The sequence below is a fragment of the Phoca vitulina genome, unplaced genomic scaffold (assembly GCF_004348235.1).
Source record: "Phoca vitulina isolate PV1807 unplaced genomic scaffold, GSC_HSeal_1.0 scaffold41, whole genome shotgun sequence".
In the NCBI taxonomy this organism is placed as follows: Eukaryota; Metazoa; Chordata; class Mammalia; order Carnivora; family Phocidae; genus Phoca; species Phoca vitulina.
In genome coordinates, this window is record NW_022589744.1 from 988818 (window position 1) to 1005233 (window position 16416).

At 49.5% G+C, this 16416-nt stretch overlaps 1 protein-coding gene across 1 annotated transcript in view; it reads left to right on the forward strand.

Moving 5' to 3' along the window:
- Window positions 1-16416, forward strand: part of ITGB3 (integrin subunit beta 3) — a 35600-nt gene that overhangs the window by 6832 nt on the left and 12352 nt on the right. Inside the window, exons 3-11 of the mRNA XM_032429965.1 lie at window positions 2737-2932; window positions 3825-4077; window positions 5604-5766; window positions 6597-6758; window positions 8639-8734; window positions 9157-9246; window positions 9987-10121; window positions 11344-11773; window positions 16061-16283. Coding sequence (XP_032285856.1) covers window positions 2737-2932; window positions 3825-4077; window positions 5604-5766; window positions 6597-6758; window positions 8639-8734; window positions 9157-9246; window positions 9987-10121; window positions 11344-11773; window positions 16061-16283 — 1748 coding nt within the window. The remainder of the gene's footprint in view (window positions 1-2736; window positions 2933-3824; window positions 4078-5603; window positions 5767-6596; window positions 6759-8638; window positions 8735-9156; window positions 9247-9986; window positions 10122-11343; window positions 11774-16060; window positions 16284-16416) is intronic.

Sequence of the window (16416 nt, forward strand, 5' to 3'; positions counted from 1 at the left end):
GCAGCAAATTTTGTGTCATAGTGGTTGTCTTTTTGCTATGACGTGGTGGAAGGGGCCGGGGAGCTCTCTGGGACCTCTTTTCTAAGGGCACCAACCCCATCATGAGGGCTCCACCTCAAGACCTAATTACCTCCCAATGCCCTACCTCCTAATGCCTTTAACATCTGAATTCTGGGGGGTACAGACATTTGGTCTATAGCACTGTTGGTCTTCATGTTCCCACCCACCTGGGTAAGATTTTCAGCCTATCAGACAAGGGCTGGGCACGAGAGGGAGAGAGACTTTGAGTATCAGGAGGGGTTTTAGGCTATGGAGTCCTGATTTTTTGCGCATGGTTGGTTCCTTGTGGCCAAATCCCTCCCCTGGAAATATGGCTACCAGTCACCTGCAGGGGCTAAGGAGGCAGAATGTTATCTGTCCTTCCCATACCTTCCACATCCCCATCTTGCCTTCTGTTCCCTAACTGGGCATTCTCAGGTGTGGTCTTTGTGGGGCCATTGCTTGCATACTTCTGTTTCTCTGCCTCGATTCTCACTCTACACAGCATTTAATACAAACTATCATTTTATGAGGATCATTTCAGTCAAACAATCTAGTTAGCACCTCACTTCTGCCATTCTTAGCACTGGAACTTTGGGCAAGTTACTTAACTTCTCCAAGCCTTAGATATCTTTCTTGTAAGATGGGCTTCCTCATTTGTGAAGCCTCCAAGCCTCAGGTTTTTCACTTGTAAAATAATAATAATAGTTCCAGCATGAGAGAACCGTAAGCGGGAGGGTTGCAGGAATCCACATAAAGCACTTTTCACAGAGCCTGACATGCAGTGAGTTTTCAATAAATGTTAACACCAGTTTTGGGGCGCCTGGGTGGCTCAGCTGGTTAAGCGTCTGCCTTTGGCTCAGGTCATGATCCTGGGGTCCTGGGATTGAGCCCCACATCAGGCTCCCTGCTCAGTGGGGAGTCTGCTTCTCCCTCTGCCCCTCCCCCTACTCATGTTCTCTCTCTCTCTCTCTTGCTCTGCACTCTCTCTCTCAAATAAATAAATAAAATCTTTTAAAAAACCCCCACCAGTTTTCCTGGGATATTGGTATGGGTTATTCAGCTGACTTCTGGAAACGGTTGTGAGAGGGGGTAGGTAGGGATGGAGGCGAAGATTGAGAGCCTGAAGGCCTAAATATTGTGAAACAGGCCCAGGGAAGAGTTTTCCAGCTTTCTGGCCAGTCCCCCCAACCTGGCAAGGAAGGAACTCTCATGGACTGTGCCCACACAGTGCTGGCTCAATGTGCTGGATGTCAGAGCAGGGAAGGGCTGAAAATGCCATGTCACCTTAACCCCCTTACCCAACAGGTGAGAGAACCAAGGCTCAGAGGGGTGAAGTGATGAGTCTGAGGGCACAAGGCTAGCTAGTGGTAGACCCAGGATGGAGCCTGTTTCCAGCTTTCTTTCCAGCAGCATGCCTCCTACTCAGTACTCAGGTGTAGACACACACAGAGCTCTGGAGAACCGTGAGATATACACCAGGGTGTTTGGAAGGGACTCCATATGTCCACGGTGAGAGAGGAATCTTAAAGTGAAGTGATAAGATAGGCTCTGGTCCGTGCCTGGCATCTTGGGATTTGCCCAAGCTTGTGGAGTTTATTCATAACTAACTTATCCAGGAGCTATTTATAGAGCACCTCCTAACAATAGCTTTTATTTATTGAGCACTTATCCTGCAGCAGGCACTATACTATCGGTTTTATGTGCATTGTCTTGGGGCGTCTGGTGGCCCCGTCAGCTGAGTGGCTGGCTCCTGATTTCGGCTCAGGTCATGATCTTAGGGTCCTGGGATGGAGCCCTGAGCTGCACTTAGGGAGGAGTCTGCTGGAGGTTCTCTCCCTTTGCCCCTCCCCCCCACTCTCTCTCTTTCTCTAAAATAATAAATAAATAAATCTTTATATGCATTGTCTTATTTAGTCCTGCATAATGTCCCTGTGAGTTTGGGCTTTTATTATCTTCATGTTATAGCTGAGGAAGCTTCGGTGACATGCCCCAGGAACCAGCTAGCAAGAGACAATGCTGAGATGTAGTCTCTGCCAGTCTGCTCCTATGCTCTTAGCTCCAACTCTGCTGCCTCCCAGTCCTTGTTCCCCCTCCCACCTTTGTGGTGACTCCTGGGGTGGGTGCTGGGAAGAGAGAGGGGACAGCTCCTGCCCTCAGGAATCTCACACCCCAGCCAGTGCTTAACATAGTGTCTTCCAACCTGTTTGACCCTGACCTAGAGAAAGAAATACATTGTATATCTGCGTGTATTATATCCAACTCAGAATATATAAACGTGTCACGAAACAGTATTTACTTCTACTATTTATATGTGTTAATACTTTCTATTCTATTCAATTGCATTTTATTGAATAAATTGATGGCTGAGACCCTCTACACTGATTTTGGGGACTCACATGTGGGGTGCATTTCAGTTTGAAAACTGCTGGCATAACAGGCATCTTATAATACTGACCCTCTTCCTAACTACCAATCCATGAACAGGCACTCGCCCAACCTTTCTGGTGCCTCAGTTTCCCCCTTCTGTACAATGGGCTATCTTAGGAGGGACCACCCTGAGTTCACTTCTGCTGACTTAGCTCCAGAGGGCGGGCTGGGTGGGCTGGAGGCTGTTGGGAGTCGGCCAAGCCTGCAGGAGGCAGAGAGCCACAGAGCTGCAACCACAGGGCTTCACCTGGGGCTCCTGTCTTACAGGCCCTGCCTCTGGGCACTCCCCGCTGTAATCTGAAGGAGAATCTGCTGAAGGATAACTGTGCCTTGGAGTCCATCGAGTTCCCCATCAGTGAGGCCCACATCCTGGAGGCCAGACCCCTCAGCGATAAGGGCTCCGGAGACAGCTCCCAGATTACTCAAGTCACCCCTCAGAGGATTGCACTCCGGCTTCGGCCAGGTAGGGAGGGGGCTCTTTTCAGAGAGAGACCCTGGACAGATGGGCAGAGGGCACAAGGTGGAGGCCTGAACCTTGGGGAAGTAGCTTGCAATGGAAATGAGGTGGGAAGAGAAGGATGTCAGGGGCAGTGTGGGCCGGAGAATGCAGGAAAATGGAAGGTAGTGGAACCCAAAATCAGAAGATCTGAGTTTGAATTTTAACTGTCCCATAGATTAGCTGTTTGACCTTGGGCAAGTTACTTAGTCCTTCTAACATAGTAGGAACTCAACAAAATGTCTATTACTTCTTTCCCCCAATGCCTGTTTTACCTAAATTGGTAGCTTTGTGTTGAGGCTTGAATGAGATAAAAGATGAGAAAGCAATTTGTAATTGTAAGCCCCCTTTCCAGGTGAGATTGGGGCAGGGGCACAGGGGCAGAGAGAATATAGGGTCAAGAGACCTTCAGGGGAGGAAGGATTAGGCTATGGGACAGGCTTTTTGAAGCTTTGATTTAGACTTTCCAGTTATATCAAGAAGATTTAACCAAGTCCCTTCCTTGTGCAAAGCATCTGATGGGAGCTATGGGATTCAGAGAAGGATGGGACTCCTGCCTTTTACAGCGTCTGAAGTGTAGTGACTGCCAAACCTCTGTGACTCTTGGGACCCAGAGAGTTAGACAGATGGGCATTTAGAAAGGGTGGAGAATTTTAGAATAGAAAAAAAAAAAAGAGGTTAATAATCAGAGGATCAAGCAGTTGGAAGAGGAATAGAATGGCAAAGGGAGAGGAGAAGGAACCAGGGCTTTCAAGTTTGATTTGATCAAGAAGTTACATCATCTCAACTGTGTCCAAATCCACTTATGAAGTCTTAGAGGGAGAAAAAGGAGAAAAACTAACATCCTCTTGGCTTCCAGATGATTCAAAGAATTTCTCCATCCAAGTCCGGCAAGTGGAGGATTACCCTGTGGACATCTACTACTTGATGGACCTGTCTTACTCCATGAAGGATGATCTGTCGAGCATCCAGAACCTAGGCACCAAGCTGGCCTCCCAGATGCACAAGCTCACCAGTAACTTGCGGATTGGCTTCGGGGCTTTCGTGGACAAGCCCGTGTCACCATACATGTACATCTCCCCACCAGAGGCCCTCAAAAACCCCTGCTATGAGTAAGTCCCTCCTGTAGAAGCCAGGGCAGCATCCCTCCCCTTTGTCTCAGGCAAGTCCAAGTTCTGCTTCCTGTTTCTAGCTCTAGGATAGCTTTGTTGTGGCCATCTGGCCAAATCATATCTCCTTTCTACCTTGGGCTTCCTGTCTGGCAAGTGAGCTGGCCTGTGGATCTGGAGTGTTGTGTCAATAGAATCCAAGGCTGTTTGGAGTGTTAGTAATTGCCAAAACCTCTATGACCCTTGGGACCCAGAGGATTAGACAGATGGGCATTTAGAAAGGGTGGAAAATTTCCAGAAAGAAAACTAATCACCTTTTGGCCTTGGTCACAAATAAGTAGGAGATAAGAGAGAATGGGAGGGAAATGAGATAAAAAGTAGAGAGAAATTTATGGATAAGTAAATAGAGGAGTTATGATTTCAGAAGATTGATTCCATTGTCCTCATCATCCAGAGTATGAGACGTACAGAGCCAAAATGCAAGGCATTATGTCCTAGAGGAATATAAAAAGAGTAGAAATGATATTTTTCGAACCTTCTAATAAATTCAAAAATTGTTGAGTGTGCCTCTGTTGACACTTTGTTTTTTTTTTGTTTTTTTTTTTTAAAGATTTTATTTATTTGACAGAGAGAAAGACAGCCAGAGAGGGAACACAAGCAGGGGGAGTGGGAGAGGGAGAAGCAGACTCCCCGCTGAGCGGGGAGCCCAATGCGGGGCTCGATCCCAGGACCCTGGGACCATGACCTGAGCCAAAGGCAGACGCTTAACGACTGAGCCACCCAGGCGCCCCATCTGTTGACACTTTGGCTTACAACTGAATGAATGGCTTATTTATTTAATTGGTGGAGACTATAAAGATCCAGGGAGTATAATAATTTAAAATGATGGTTATTGAGCCTGACAATATACAAATTTACTTTTTAGTTTTCAAAATTATATGATGTACCCTTTCAACCTGTCTGAGTTGTAAAGTTTCCCCAGTAAAGGTGTCAGCCATCAATTAAGCCACTGGGCTGGGGACAGAAATGCTCCCGTCCAGCGCAGATCTATCAGTTTGTTGATGGTTCATGGACATTAAGTTATTGATGAACTTTTGCTTTATCATTGTGTTAATGTTACTTTAGAGAAGTGTTAAGCCTAAGGTGATAGCAACAACTATCGAGTCTCTCTCTGACGTAAGTGCTTTTCATGAATTAACTCATTTAAGCCTCAAACAGCTCTTATGAGAGATGACCAATCATGTCCTCATTTTTATAGAGAAGCTTGCCTACAGTCCCATGACTAGGAGCTGGGACTTGAATCCAGGCAGTCTGGTTCCACAGCTCACTGTCTTCTCTTCTAGGCTAGCTGGAGGGAAAGCCAATGTGACAGGAGGGGTTTGGAGTCTGAACTATCTGGGTAATTGTGGTTGTATAGCATAGGCCTGGGCAGTGTGCTATCCATGTTTGTCTCTCCTTCTGTCCCTCTCGCTCCCCATGCGGCCTTTTCCATCAGGGTATCTGCTTAAATTATCCCCCTCCCTCCCCAGTATGAAGACCACCTGTTTGCCTATGTTTGGCTACAAACATGTGCTGACGCTAACTGATCAGGTGACCCGCTTCAATGAAGAAGTGAAGAAGCAGAGTGTGTCGCGGAACCGAGATGCCCCAGAGGGTGGCTTTGATGCCATCATGCAGGCTACAGTCTGTGATGTGAGTTTGGAGGGCACGGAGCACCTGGTGTGGTTGGCATAGATTATAATGGGGGAAGGAAGTGGTTCAACTGTGGGGATTTGTGTGTGAAATAAGAGCCAAGTTTTGTACAGTATGAGCAATAAGTTTCTCCTGATATGCAACCTTTGTTCGTATCACCCCCTGGCCAGAGCTGACATTTTTTGAACCTCAGTGATCCCAGCTGTTTTCTGGAGAGAGCATCATCCTGCCTTCTCTGGAAGAGTCAAGGCTGGGTTGACTTAACCTTAGCAAAGTGGGCAGATGTTCAGATGGGATTTCTTTAGCCCCGCCCAGCTCTGCACATGCAGGCGGGTTTCTAGACAGGCCACGGGATTATTGTTGGAAAAGTTATATTTGGCGTTGAAGTAGGTGTCTTTCAGAGGCTTGAACTAATCAGCTGAGACTCCTTTCCTAAGAGAACAGAAACCCTTGAATTGGAAAAGCTCCAGCTTGTGTTCCAAGGCCTGGGGCTGAAGCCGTTCTTCACGATGACTTACTCAGCCCTTCAGGCGTGGAAGTCCTTGGGTCTTTGTCTTCTACCAATGACAAGGCTGAAGTTGCTTTCTCTCTTTTGATTTTTTTTTTTTTTTAAAGATTTTATTTATTTATTTGACAGAGAGAGAGATAGCGAGAGCAGGAACACAAGCAGGGGGAATGGGAGAGGGAGAAGCAGGCTTCTTGCCGAGCAGGGAGCCCGATGTGGGACTCGATCCCAGGACTCTGGGATCATGACCTGAGCCGAAGGCAGACGCTTAACGACTGAGCCACCCAGGCGCCCTTGATTTTTTTTTTTTTTTTTTTTTAAACAGGAGAAGATTGGCTGGAGGAACGACGCATCCCACTTGCTGGTGTTTACCACTGATGCCAAGACCCATATAGCGCTGGATGGAAGGCTGGCAGGCATTGTCCAGCCCAATGATGGGCAGTGTCACGTTGGAAGTGACAACCATTACTCTGCCTCCACTACCATGGTGAGATTCTTGGTACCACCTGTGGTCCCAATTCACGATGGCCAGGGCTGCTCTAACCCAGGCAGAGCCTTCGTGTGACTATGAAAATGGCAGCCCTTCCCCAGGGCAGGGCGCGGGGCTTGTTTCAGCCTGTCCTCCCACTGCCTCCCATAACAGCTGGACACCGTCATCCAGGGGACAGACGGCACAGCCATTATAAGTGGTCCCGGCTGTGGTCATTGCGGCCACCCCCTCCGCTGCCTCCAGCAGCAGCATGGCATCCAGAATGGACCTGAAGGACTTTTGCGGGTCCAGCTGGAAAGCAGGCCTGCCTGTCTCCTCTGTACAGATTAGCCTCTTCTTGGAACACCATGCTCACTTGTGGTTATTGGAAGAAGACAGAGGAAAAAGAGACACAGATCATCAAAAGAGCAGAGATCTGTTCCTGTGGGGAAAGGTTGAAGGGCTCCAAGTCATTTAGCTTCAAAGAAAGAAGTTTAGCTGATACCTGAGAAGACTTCTGATAAGTTGTTTTCTATGGCCTTAGAGGGTCAAATAAGAGGAAGGGAGTTTAATTGCTGTAAGCCATAAAGAAATGTAAGACCCTCAGAATACTGATACCCTGGATATCTGGGGGTAGGTGTGAACTCTTTATCTCTTAAAGACAATACAGCAACTCCTTGTCTAGGTGGCTTAATGGTACACCTGTGTAAAGGCAGGAGTCTGAGCTGGATGATCTCATGAGCTCCCTGCAAGGTCTAGGATCCCAGGGACATGTTCACAGTTCACCAGCTTCCCCACTGTGGCTTGAGTTCCTTGGTGTCAGCCCTATCCAAGTCGGGCACTGCCAGGCATTGGGTGAGTCAGTGGTAATCATTGATCCCTAATCTAGGCAAGACACCTTACCAGGGGCTGAGGGAGATAAAGGGACTATGTAAGGTCATCCCCTTTTTAGTTCAGTTGAGGAGATGTGCTACCAGGAATACACGATGCGTGATTAATGCTAAAGGGGTAGCATAGTCAATAAGGGCTTTCGGGATTCAGAGGAGGAAAGCTCATCACGAACTAGGGATGGTCAGGGAAGACCTCCCAGAGAAGGTGGGACCTGATCTGGGTCCTAAGGAAGGAGGAGGATTGCCAAAAAGAAGGCCAGTCCATGGGAGAGAAAGAGCAGGCTGGCTCAGTGGTAAGTAGAAGAGGAAGAGATGTGAATGCTGGTTGGCAAGGAAGGCTGAGACCACCATGTGCTGGTGCACCACGAGGATGCACATGCCAGGCCGAGGCATTTGTCAGTAGCTACAAAACGAGGAAACTTCACCCAATGAGGCCTGACACCTATGGGACGGAGAGCGAGGGGTAGGAAGACTCCGAGTTCCACTTTGCCGCTCCCTCCTTACTTCCTGCTCCTCACCCAGCCCTCTCTCCTCTGAGCCCCAACATCATCTTGTGATGCCACTCTTTGGATCTTCGCTTTGTTTTGTAGTTATATGTACCTGTCTTCAGCTCCAGACCATGAGCTCCTTGGCAGCAGAGACTATAATATATTTGTCATTCAATAAATGTTTGTTAAATGAGTTAATGGAAAACAAAATGAGGCCTGACAGTACCTGGCTCATGGAAGCTGCTCCTTGGTATGAATGCGTTGAAGTCTAGTGGGAAGAAAGAGATGCTTGGTTTTGACACCACCAGCCTTTGCCTCTTCATCTATCCCTGGAGTTCACAACTGGGTTTGTGTCGCTACTTACTCCCTTGCCTCACATTGCTCATGGGGTGGAAAGGTGTAAACACCATCACTGTCTGGGCCATGGCCCAAATCAGCCAAATTCTAAGGTGTAGAATCCAGGGATGCATGTGAATAGAGGTGAATTCTTAACCAACCTCCATGTCCTCCCTTTTTACAGGATTATCCCTCTCTGGGGCTGATGACCGAGAAGCTATCCCAGAAAAACATCAATTTGATCTTTGCAGTAACTGCAAATGTAGTCAATCTCTATCAGGTGACTATGCCCCCAGGGCTGCCTGGAGTGGGGCCTGTGATGATGGGTGGATCTGTCTTGGGGACCCAGCGTGCACTACCATGGACCAATATTCCCAACCAGGAAAGACCCTCCTCCAACTTGTTTCCAGGAGCTAATGATTCCTTTTTATGGTTTCTCTCCTCCAACCTTGAACCTAGGAGGATGGGTGTGTTGGTGTTTGCAGAGCCAGAGGGGAGCCATTAGTGGGGGTGAAGGGTGTGAGAGGTTCTTTAGAATTTTATTCAGGGCTGAAAAACTGCTAGGTTTATTACTGGCAGTAACAAGTAAAATATCCCTTTGTTCCCTCAATCTTCATTTCAAGACCCTCAGTCTGATTTGGGGAGGGCCTTTGGAGACCACCATCTTCCTTCAGTCAGCCTTGCACATCTTTGTCTTCCTAGAACTACAGTGAGCTCATCCCAGGGACCACAGTGGGGATTCTGTCTACCGATTCCAGCAATGTCCTTCAGCTCATTGTTGATGCATATGGAGTAAGTGTCTTGCACTGGAAATGGGCCTGCTAAGAATCCTCCTCACTTGGCATGACCCAGGAGGGCTCAGATTTGGGAGTCCTGGATGCTAGTCCACCATGCAGCCTTCACTGCCTTCCTCTTATTCTTCTAGAGGCTCGCTGATGGCCAGCACTGGGAGGAATGCAGCCTTCTGAGAGAGAAATGGCTCAGAAAGGAATGCCTGGGAGTGTTAGGAGCAATGGGTAAAGAGCTTAGAGGAGGTGGAAGGGAAAGAGAGGATGGGGATGGTGATGAGGAAGGAGCAGAGTCCTGAAATTGGAGGAAGGACAGGGTGAGGGACGGGGCTCCAATAGCAGAGAGAAGATGGAGCTGAGCCATGGGGAAGGTGAAGTTGGTTAAAAATTAGGTTAAAAAGGCTACTCTCCAACGGGACCAGTGCTGGCACTCCCTTTTTGCACATCCATGAAGCTTGCAGGCGGGTGTAGCGGTTTAGATTTTACCCAGACTCACCCAGGCACCAGTGGGGACAGAGAGAGAGAGAGAGAGAGAGAGAGAGCGAGGAGCAGGTCTTGCAGGAAATATAGTAAGAAACAGGTTCCTAGGGGTGCTCCCCTCTGGCAGCTTCTAGGCGAAACTCAGCATCTGGCACTGCTGGGGTGAGTCCAGGGCCCCCAATAGAATTTGCTTGGGATGAAATTGGTTCCTCTCCACTTCCTCTCAGCTCATCCCCTTACTTTCTTTTGCCCCTTTCTGCTTAGAAAATCCGCTCTAAAGTAGAGCTGGAAGTGCGTGACCTCCCTGAGGAGTTGTCTCTGTCCTTCAACGCCACCTGTCTCAACAATGAGGTCATCCCAGGCCTCAAGTCTTGTGTCGGACTCAAGATTGGAGACACGGTGAGGTGGGCTGAGCTGGGCAGGGTCTGTACCCCCAAGTGTCTGTGGACACCCCTCCCCTCCCTTCCTTGTACCTTCTTCCTGAAGGTCATGAGAGGTTAGAGATCATGGAGCTGCCCACCTTTTCCTCTGAGGCTCCTGTTGTCTAAACTTCTCTGTTACATAAACTTCACCATCAGGATTTTTTTAAAAAACATGCATGTAGGTTTCCTCTGTTTGCGTATGCATAGTTGATTGCAAATGAAAATATTTCTTACCTTCAGTCCCTAACCAGTCTCCAACCTCCCCCAAGGTAATGCCTTTCTTTCCTCTACAATGTACAATGACAGGGTCATCTGTAAGTATTTACTGAGCACTGACTTCGTGGCAGGCATCATTCTAGCTGCTGAAGATTCAACAGCAAACGGAACAAGCAAAAAGACCAAACACCCACTCTCATAGACTTGCGGAATGCAAACGTTCATTTTGCTCCTCCAGTCCCTCTATGGCCTCTGCAGCTTTCTTTCCTTAGTGGTTGGTTCTCTTCTGCTTCTGCCTAAAGGGGAAGGGCTGGTGAGAGGGAGGGAAGCAGAAAGGGGGAGAGCTATATCTATATCATCTGTATCTATAGCCTCTGTATGTCCATCTCTATCCCTCTGTCCGTATGTCTATCTATCTATATTCTAGAACAGGTGCACATACCCTATCCAAGAAATATTGGCTGGAAAGGTATATGATGGCACAAGTGATGAAATATTCATGGAAATGAAACAGTAGATCCTGAGCCTGTGGTTGGGCACTGTGTGGGGTTGTGTGGTGCAAAATAGTGCTTTGTGTGTCTTGCTACAAAGATATATGACATTGTGTAATCAGTCCAGCTAGCTTAGTTGGCCAGAGCAGAATGTTTATAAGATCACAGGTTCTGTTCTGCTTGAGCTGGCTTATTTCATATGTGGAATTAAAAAACCCCAACATATCTCATGACTAAATTACATCTGTGCACCCAGCCAGATATAACAGGACAACTGTCCCCAGGCTCTTCTTTTTGCTTTGCAGACCTGGGTCGTGGGGAGGCTGAGGAACTCCAGGTTGCTGGGGCATTAGACCCCCCAGTTTGGCTACTCCTCGGGCAGGGCAGGGCAGGGCAGGGCAGGGCAGGGCCCAGCTTCTTTCCCTCCAGGGCTGGAGTGTTAAAAGTGTCCAGGTCCACCCGCGTCTGAATGCGATCCTACTCTCCTCCCAGGTGAGCTTCAGCATTGAGGCCAAGGTGCGCGGCTGCCCCCAGGAGAAGGAGAAGTCCTTCACCATCAAGCCTGTGGGCTTCAAAGACAGCCTCACGGTCCAGGTCACCTTTGACTGTGACTGTGAATGCCAGGCCCAGGCCGAGACTTCCAGCGACCGCTGCAACCATGGCAACGGGACGTTTGAGTGCGGGGTGTGCCTCTGCGGGCCTGGCTGGCTGGGGTCCCAGTGTGAGTGCTCGGAGGAGGACTACCGCCCCTCCCAGCAGGACGAGTGCAGCCCCCAGGAGGGCCAGCCCGCCTGCAGCCAGCGGGGCGAGTGCCTGTGCGGCCAGTGCGTCTGCCACAGCAGCGACTTCGGCAAGATCACGGGCAAGTACTGCGAGTGTGATGACTTCTCCTGTGTCCGCTACAAGGGGGAGATGTGCTCGGGTGAGTAGAGCTGCACGCGCTCCCGTCCCCATCCCCATGCGCGCTCACGCATCTGTGGCCTCTGGAAACTTTCGGCCAGGGCTCGGGTGGCCACGGGAAGGCCGGGCAGGCAGAGCCGAGTGGATGGTGTTGATGGTGCTCCACTCCCACGGCAGAAAGCAGAAGGAGGTTCTCTTTAATCCCTCCCAGCTCCCCAAGTCCTTGCTCCTGGGGTACACACAGAAGCGGAAGTGAGCTTGGGCTCCGAGGGACTCCCCTCCTAGAATAGCTTGGGGCGAGTGGGGAAGCTCGAAGGTGAAGGCAGTTTTCTTCTTTTCTTTCACTTGCCCTTCTAATACTTTCAGTCACTGGTTCCTAATCCTTTCAAGGATAGGGACCAACCCCTTATGTTTAGGTAAAAAAAAAAAAAAATCACTGACTGATGGTAATTAGATTTTTGGTAGTTACAGGTTTGGAAAATACATGATATCAGACTATCTAGCAAAGTTAGCAATATTTGTTTTTGTTTTTGTTTTTTTTAAGATTTTATTTATTTGACGGAGAGAGACACAGCGAGAGAGGGAACACAAGCAGGGGGAGTGGGAGAGGGAGAAGCAGGCTGTCCGCTGAGCAGAGAGCCCGATGCAGGATTTGATCCCAGGACCCTGAGATCATGACCTGAGCCGATGGCAGACGCTTAACGACTGAGCCACCCAGGCGCCCCAGCAATATTTGTTTTACATGAATTTGTCTTTTCATCATAAGACTTGGACAATAGTAAAAAAAGCAAGACGATGGAGCACATTTAAGGAGCCCAGACACTTGGAATGATGGCGGGAAAAGTGTAAGCTCCGATGATATGTCAGCACTATTTTGTTGTCACTCTTGGCACTACTGTCCCAGATCTGTGCTGTCAAGTGTAGCAGCCACATGTGGCTATTTAAATTTAAATTCATCAAATGGAATTATAACTTAAGCAAAATTTAAATAAATTTAAATGGAATGAAAAATGAAAACGTCAGTTCCTCTTTTGAGCAGGAACCACATGTGGCTAGTGGCTGGCACGTTGGACAGCACATAAATTAGAAAGCATTGCCATTGAGGGGTCCAGCCTACAGATGGAGGATTATGATGTCAAGTCCTTCTACCTACAGGATACTGAGGTTTTGTCCTTCTCATGACAAAATTCTGTAAAATCTTGAGGCCCATTGAAAATCTCAAGCTGGTTTTTCCTGGCCCGAAAGACCACTCCTAGGATGCTTCTCCAGCTAGAAGAAATCAAAGTAATGTGAGTTAGTCTATCTGCAGACATGCTGACTCTCAGCATGTCTGAGTAGTTCCTGGGGCACTGGGGAGAGGTTTTTGCTGCGCTATGATCATTGAGGTTTGATCCCTCTTGTGACAGAGAGATCGAAGACATTTGCAAACTGGTTGGGATTGGTTTTTGGGTGTATTGTGTAGCCAATCAACAGATTATAATTGGCTTCTATGGTGATCTAATCTATGACTCAGATTGGCTTCCTTTGCACTGGGGCTTAATGAGCTGAGCTAATCTACCTAGATGTTCACTTTAACATCAGTCTAAGAAAGCTTGATTAGAAAGGTAAATCTGTGTCATTCTAAAACATGCCCTAGTAACATAAAAATGGCTTGTTTTTATTATCTGCAACATTGTTTCCTTTACTCAAGCCAACAAAATTTGAGTGAGAGATCGAGAGATGGGAGAGAAATGATAGGGAGAGAGAGAGATCAGGTACACACTAACACACACACAAACAGCAGTTTGAGTTAGAGGGTGAGGCAGGAATTTCAGCTCATTGTAATACTTAATAGTACTTACATCATATTCAAAGTGCCAAAGGGAATTGGTTAAGTTTGATGTGGGAGACCATGGGGAGAGGGTTGTCCTAGGAGAGGCCTACAGACAGCCCCTCGGGGGCACCAGGGACAGAGGGAGGTCTACTCCTCCTCTGTGCCTCGTGGTTCCTGGTCTGGTGTGACGCCCTGTGGGAGGAATCCCATCCAGAGTGGGTTTCCTTCAGCTGCTGGCTGCCCCGAAGCCATAAAACAAAGCTGCCTGGGTCAGCAGCCTGCTTCCTGCCTCCTACCGGTGCAAGAACAGCTTGTCCCCCGTGTGCTCCAGCTTAATTCATGAGGGAACCCCAGGCAGCCGCTGTAGTCTCTGAGAGGCCTCCCCCACTGCTTCCAGCCGGAGTGTTGTGTGCCTACTGGTTTCGGGTCTAGATCCTGTGGTGCCACCATCACACTCTCCAGGGACAGATACTCAGGGACACGTACTTATTGAACACCTGTTCTGTGCCAGGCACTCAGTCCAAATGGGTGAACAGGGGTCATGCCTGATTCCTGACTGCTCAGCTTATACACCTGTTCACCACTGTCTCTCCCCAGAGCTGCTGGCCTGTGGTCTGTTCTTTGCCACAAGCCGTGGCTCATGAGGGTGGCACGCTACCACTTGGCTATTTCCCCAGGCTCTGGCCTTCCCCCTCCCCCCTCCCCACCGGGGTATGGCCTTTGTGGTTTCATGTTATCAGCACCCCTGCCTCAAACACCAGGGAGTGCATCCTTGTCCTCAAGGGACTCCCCACCTGCCACGTCCATGAGCGTAGATTGATCAGGCGCCCCTGAGCCAGGCTCTGTGCTATAGTGTTGTGGGATCAAGAGGCATGGATAAGACAGTTTTCCCCTTAACTTACCTAAGGATAATTCACAGCATGAGGCAGAACCTGCCCGGTCTCGGAAGTGAGGTGTCCTTGGGGAATAGTTATAGGAGTCCACTGCAGAGAGACTCACTGTAGGCAGAGGAAGCCTGGGTGGCTTCATGGAGGAAGTAGGATGTCAAACAAAGGGCTGGCTCATAAAGCAGGGGAGAGGAGCTAAGCATCAGCCCAGAGGGTCAAGCTGTTTAGGGAGAGTGTTTGCCTTCCACAGGACCTGAAAGGCCTGCTCCTCCCTTTCCCCTCCCCCTCCCTCATCTCCACCCCGCCCCTGCTGCCTTCTTTCCTATTTCCCTCCTCTTTCTTACACTTTCTCTTCATTCCTCACCGCCCTCCTCTGACTTCCCTGTGAACCCAGGCTCAGCCACCCTTTGGCTGGCGGGGTGCCCGTCCTGTGACATTACCACACTGTGGCTTCCTTTTATGGGCGGACCCTGCCAGGGCTTGCTGGCTCTAGCCTGCCACTCGACTCCCAACTTCACTCCCGGGCTGGCCTGGCAGACCGTGTTCTCAAAGATCACTTTGTTGGGCCGCACAAAGGGAACACTATGGGACAGGGGTTTCTGAGGAGGCCGAGGCCTCTGAGTGCTGCCAGTCCTCTGTGGCGTCGGCCTTTCCCTGTCCGGGAGCCATCACGAAAAGCTGGGTGTAGTGGACACTGTGGGGCCCCGCTCGCCTGGCTGTCACTGGGATGCTGAAGGTCCCAGCTAGCGGCCGTTTGAGCCTGCCCATGCACCTCCCTCTCCTCCACCATCTTGGGGCCCATTTGCTCACACAAGTGGTGTGGTTTTCAGACCAATTGAGGTTACTTCCCCCTTGCTCCCTGCCTTTCCTCTGATTAACAATCAGATTTTTATTATTCATCCACTTCTTCCTGATTCAGAATCCTTGAGAATGAGTCACCTTTTCTTCCGAGTTTGGGAGCCAAGTTTTCAAGCCTTGTTAAGTAATTAGGGGGATGTAGCACCAAGAGTTAAAACCTGCATTTAACCAACCTAACCCCCACCCCAGGCCCCTCTCTCCCATTCCTACACTCCTGCAGTAAAGCGAATAGCTCTTTCCTACTAGCGCTGCTGGTTCTTTGCAATACTATGCTAATACAGCACAGGGCACACGCTGAACGTGTATGTTTTCCAGGAATTTAGCTAGGACATAAGCTCCAGGGCCATAGGGGCCTTGCCTCTCTTGTTCACTGCTGAATCTCTGCTGCCCAGCATGAGCTCAAGCAGTGTTTGTTGAGTAAATGGATCAATAAACAAAACATTAATTGCCTGCCTCCTGTGTTTCAGATGTTATGCTAATCACTCCTGGCGGACAAACTGATATGTCCTCTCCCATCGTGGAGCTCACAGTCTAGAAGGAGAAACAGATAGGCAAGCAAATGGGCTGATCGTAAGGGTTAAAATAAAGGTCCATGTAAACGCCAGGAGAACACAGGACAGGCAGTGGATTTGGCCCGGGGAGGATGGAGGGAAAGCACAGAAGTGCGGTGCTGACGAGGGGCGGCAGGAGGAGGGCAGGGGGAGGTGGGGACCCTCACCTGCTGCCGCCCCCTTGGGCTGTGTGCTTGCAGGCCACGGCCAGTGCAGCTGTGGGGACTGCCTGTGTGACTCAGACTGGACCGGCTACTACTGCAACTGCACCACGCGCACGGACACCTGCATGTCCAGCAACGGGTTGCTGTGCAGCGGCCGTGGCAAGTGTGAGTGCGGCAGCTGCGTGTGCATCCAGCCCGGCTCCTACGGGGACACCTGCGAGAAGTGCCCCACCTGCCCCGACGCCTGCACCTTTAAGAAGTGAGTGGGCTGAGAAGTGAGTTGGAGAGAGCGGGGTGCTGGCAGGAGGGGGAGGGTCCCCCAGGCTGGAATCCACCCCCCTCCCACTCCTCCAGGGCCTGTCTCTTACTCACCAAAGCTTTAGGAAGAAGAG